Genomic DNA, 3,667 nt, shown 5'->3' with positions numbered 1-3,667 from the left:
GAATAGACATCTGACTATTTTACAGGATAGACAATATAAACATATTTAAAATTAAAGGAATTTGAAATGTACATTGTTCCTTGGTTTAGTGTCTGGAAGACTTAAATCATCACTTAAATCACTTAAAGCATATTTGCACTGCACAAGACATAATGTGGATTGCACAACACTGGTCACTATATTCTTCATTTCCAGTTAATACTTGTACAGCTGCTGTTATTGTGTATATATTTATTTATTTATATTTCTTCATACATTCTTATATAGTTCTATACTATGTATTGTGTGTTTTGTTGTAAAGTTATTTTATTTTCAACTTTAATTTATATATTTTATCTTATTCTTTCCCAGTTAAATTTACCCTTCATTCTAAATTGTGTTGTACAGTTATTTCATTTTTAACCTTAATTTATATTTTATTCCTTCCTAGTTAAATTGACCCTTTTTAATTTTTCATATTTATTCCCTATCTTATTCATAGCCTCTTTTTTTTTAGGTCACGAGCAGTTGTCTAAGCATTTCACTGCATATCGTACTGTGTATGACTGTGTACGTGACAAATAAAATTTGAAATTTAACGATTAAAAATCGATGCTGATAAATATTCAGTGTGTTGATGAAGAAAAATCATATTTTCATGCTATGTGGATAAAACAGTTTAAAACACCACAGCTGTCATATTTAATTCTTCATGTTTCCTTCAGGGATTCGACTATTTCAGCTTTTTTCCCTCTGAAAATCACAGCAGAAAGGTTTTGGGCTTTTACTGTGAAAGGCCGCGCAGGAAGTGAGCCCTTTTAAATATGGCGGCGGCCGCAGACGGCTTGGTGATTTTCGTGGTGCTCTGAGTATTTTCGTGCCACTCCCTCGTGCCTCGAGCTCAGTTCTGGCGTCATGAGAAGCGCGGTGACGGGCCCCGTTTCCGGATGCTTCGTGTGAACCGGACGGCCGTGTTAGCGCTGCTCATCGTTAGCAGCTCCGTGTTCCTGCTATTCCAGCTGCACTACTACCGGAAGTACGTCAGCAAGGTGAGCCATAGCCGTGTAAACGCTTGTGTGATGCGAGAGGCTCCCAGTGTGACCTAATCTGAAGGTTTGTGATGTCACTAATGAACCATTAAAACTCAAAGCCCTCTGCCCTTTCAGAATATAATCCTAATCTGTGCACTAGCTGTTTCAGTTGCATTTGTGAAGTCAGGATTATAGGAACCACACCACGTCTCAAATTATAATTATGAGTTTAATGTTTTTGTGTCTGTGCAGAGCAGACACAGGTAAACACACCTGCACAAGTGACAGGTGAAAGGACAGCTTTTCAGTGGGGGTGGAGTCTACAGCAGTGCACAGTCTTCCTTTGGTAGAGTTTAGATGATGAACATAAAATGGGTCGTTCCTGAAGCTGCCGTACAGGTTTGTGTTCAGAGGCAGGTAAAGAGAGAAAGAGGCACACCTGAGATTCCTTCACTGCAGTAAGGTTAACTTTAGTTATAACAGCCTTGTAAATGCTATCAGGTATATGTACCTGAACGTGAAGTTAAAATATTTTAGGTTAAATTCAGCCAATCAGGAAACATCTTCTGGCGAAGATGATCTTCATCATAATCATGCTGCCTATGTGTTCCATCTCACCTGTACACTGACATTACCTGTGCATGAACATTACTCATGACGAGATCCTGAATCATCTATGTGCTCGAATTACAGTAACCTTGTCACACGTGAGTATTTAACCCTCCATCAGGACATGTGACAGTCTTAAGGTTGATCTTTTAGCTACGACACCCCCAAGGTCCAGATAGGCAGCGTCAGCCTCTGAAGGTAAGCATGACCGTTGTGGTGACCCTGTTTTCTTCTATTCTCCTGCAGCAGCCTGGCTCTCACATCTTCCGCCCAGCAGGTCACCTGACTCCAGGCCACCTGACCGCTAGCCAAGTCCAATGGGTAAGTCAGATCTGATGCTAGCTGCTGTTAGCTTAACATCAATTGTTAGCAATTCAGATTTAAACTTTCACTTTGAAATGATCAAAATTACATCGTCACAAGGTAGAAAAACTGCATGCTGCTATGCCTGATGCAGCTCTCTATGTCTTTCCACTTGCACATGACGTTCCTCTCTTAAATAAAGGTGAAGAACTTTTCAAATACATTTAAAACAAATCTTACATCTTACATCTCGCTTCTCTTACACAAGATGTAGACGTGAGTCATGAAATTTGTACAATGTGTAAACTTGTATTGTGGCTCCTAAAATTAGCTTGTTTTATACTTAATTGTTAAATGTTTTAACTCCTCCTTCCTGACCTGACCATGGTTACCACGGTAACAGTTGCTTTGTTCCTCCCTGCAGCAGGTGGTGAAGAAGTTTCTAGCGTTAGTGCAGCACTTCAAGCTGCCACTGTTCCTCACTGACACCGCCGTGCTGGCACTGCTCTCCCAGGATGCTTTGCGGCAGCGTGACCGGCTGGTGCGCGAACCGCACTGCAGCTTTCTGTGCACAGGCCGAGCCGTCACGTCATTCGCTCTGCAGGCCAACCAATGGAAGTATGATGTGAGTGACTTGTTTGTTGTCTTCAGAGCGTGAGAAAATGCAGAACTTGAGTTTAAATAAAGTTTTTAAAACTGTAATTGTTTGTTTGTCTGTCAGCCCAGCTTCCTATTGGCAGCTGAGCAGAAAGGCTTTGAGGTGATGGAGCTGCGGGGAGTGGACCCTCGACTCGCCAGCCTGGACACCCTATCAGGAGAGGACATTCCCCTGCACTTCTTGTTCCGCCTCCACAATCATGTCATTCAGGTGGATGTTGCCAGATGTCGTGACGATCTGATTCAGGTGACAAAACAGCTGACGATGTGACCTGTGCTCCTTGCAGGTGGTCTTCCTGTATGAGCGCAGCGGGAATTACCTGTGGCATGGAGCGCTGCGCCTCAAAGGGGACGCAGACCGAAGCTTTGCTGCCTTCAAAGTGCTCGACTATGGGCGCTACGCTGGAGCCTATGACAGGTGCTGACATCACATGACTACGTTATGTGTGTAAATGAGACAAAAAAACCGCACTAATGAACTTCCTGTAATGTGACGTCCTCTGCAGGCCGCAGCTCATCCTGACCGTCCTTGATGGCCTGGACGTTCGAGTCCCGCGAAACATTTCCCATTTTCTGGCCCAGCAGAAACACGCCCGCTTCCTAGAGTGCCGTTACCGTGATGCTCGCAATTTCCTGCAGGTCAGAATGAAAGCTTCTTTTTATTGTAAAAAGAGGGGAGAAAGAGGAAATGAAAAATATTATAAACAAATCTTTTTTTAAAACTTCCTTTTTCTCGTCATGCGACTACTTCTCTGCAGCTCTACCCTGACGACTCGTCTGCAGCGGCGGTGGATTTCCGGAGAAAAGCAAAGGCGTTGCTTCATTTGACGGCTCGAACGCTCACTCGCCTTGACGTTCCGTTCTGGCTCAGCAGCGGTACCTGCCTGGGTAACTCTACCTCCTGACTCATTTGTACAGTTTCAGCAAACTTTCATCCATCCATCCATCTTCTTCCGCTTATTCGGGGCCAAGTCGCAGGGGCAGCAGCGCAAACAGAGAAGCCCAGACCTCCCTCTCCTCAGCCACCTCCTCCAACTTCTCCGGGGGAACACCAAGGCGTTCCCAGGCCAGCCGTTAGATATAATCTC

The 3,667-nt window shown here is 44.0% G+C and overlaps 1 protein-coding gene across 2 annotated transcripts in view; it reads left to right on the top strand.

The window, feature by feature from the left end:
- The first annotated feature begins 767 nt into the window (after nt 1-767).
- Nucleotides 768-3,667, top strand: part of fktn (fukutin) — a 9,291-nt gene continuing 6,391 nt past the window's right edge. Inside the window, exons 1-7 of one of the 2 annotated variants that reach the window (XM_005750697.1) lie at nt 768-1,028; nt 1,866-1,940; nt 2,347-2,547; nt 2,644-2,790; nt 2,867-2,997; nt 3,086-3,218; nt 3,338-3,467. In XM_005750697.1, coding sequence (XP_005750754.1) covers nt 927-1,028; nt 1,866-1,940; nt 2,347-2,547; nt 2,644-2,790; nt 2,867-2,997; nt 3,086-3,218; nt 3,338-3,467 — 919 coding nt within the window. In that variant the 5' untranslated portion in view covers nt 768-926. Of the gene's footprint in view, nt 1,029-1,865; nt 1,941-2,346; nt 2,548-2,643; nt 2,791-2,866; nt 2,998-3,085; nt 3,219-3,337; nt 3,468-3,667 lie in introns of those variants that run through there. The other variant, XM_005750698.2, reaches the window with a different exon arrangement.

Source organism: Pundamilia nyererei, unplaced genomic scaffold (assembly GCF_000239375.1).
Source record: "Pundamilia nyererei isolate P.nyererei 1_Seehausen unplaced genomic scaffold, PunNye1.0 scaffold00285, whole genome shotgun sequence".
Classification (NCBI taxonomy): domain Eukaryota; kingdom Metazoa; phylum Chordata; class Actinopteri; order Cichliformes; family Cichlidae; genus Pundamilia; species Pundamilia nyererei.
This window is presented reverse-complemented; position numbering and strand designations above follow the sequence as displayed.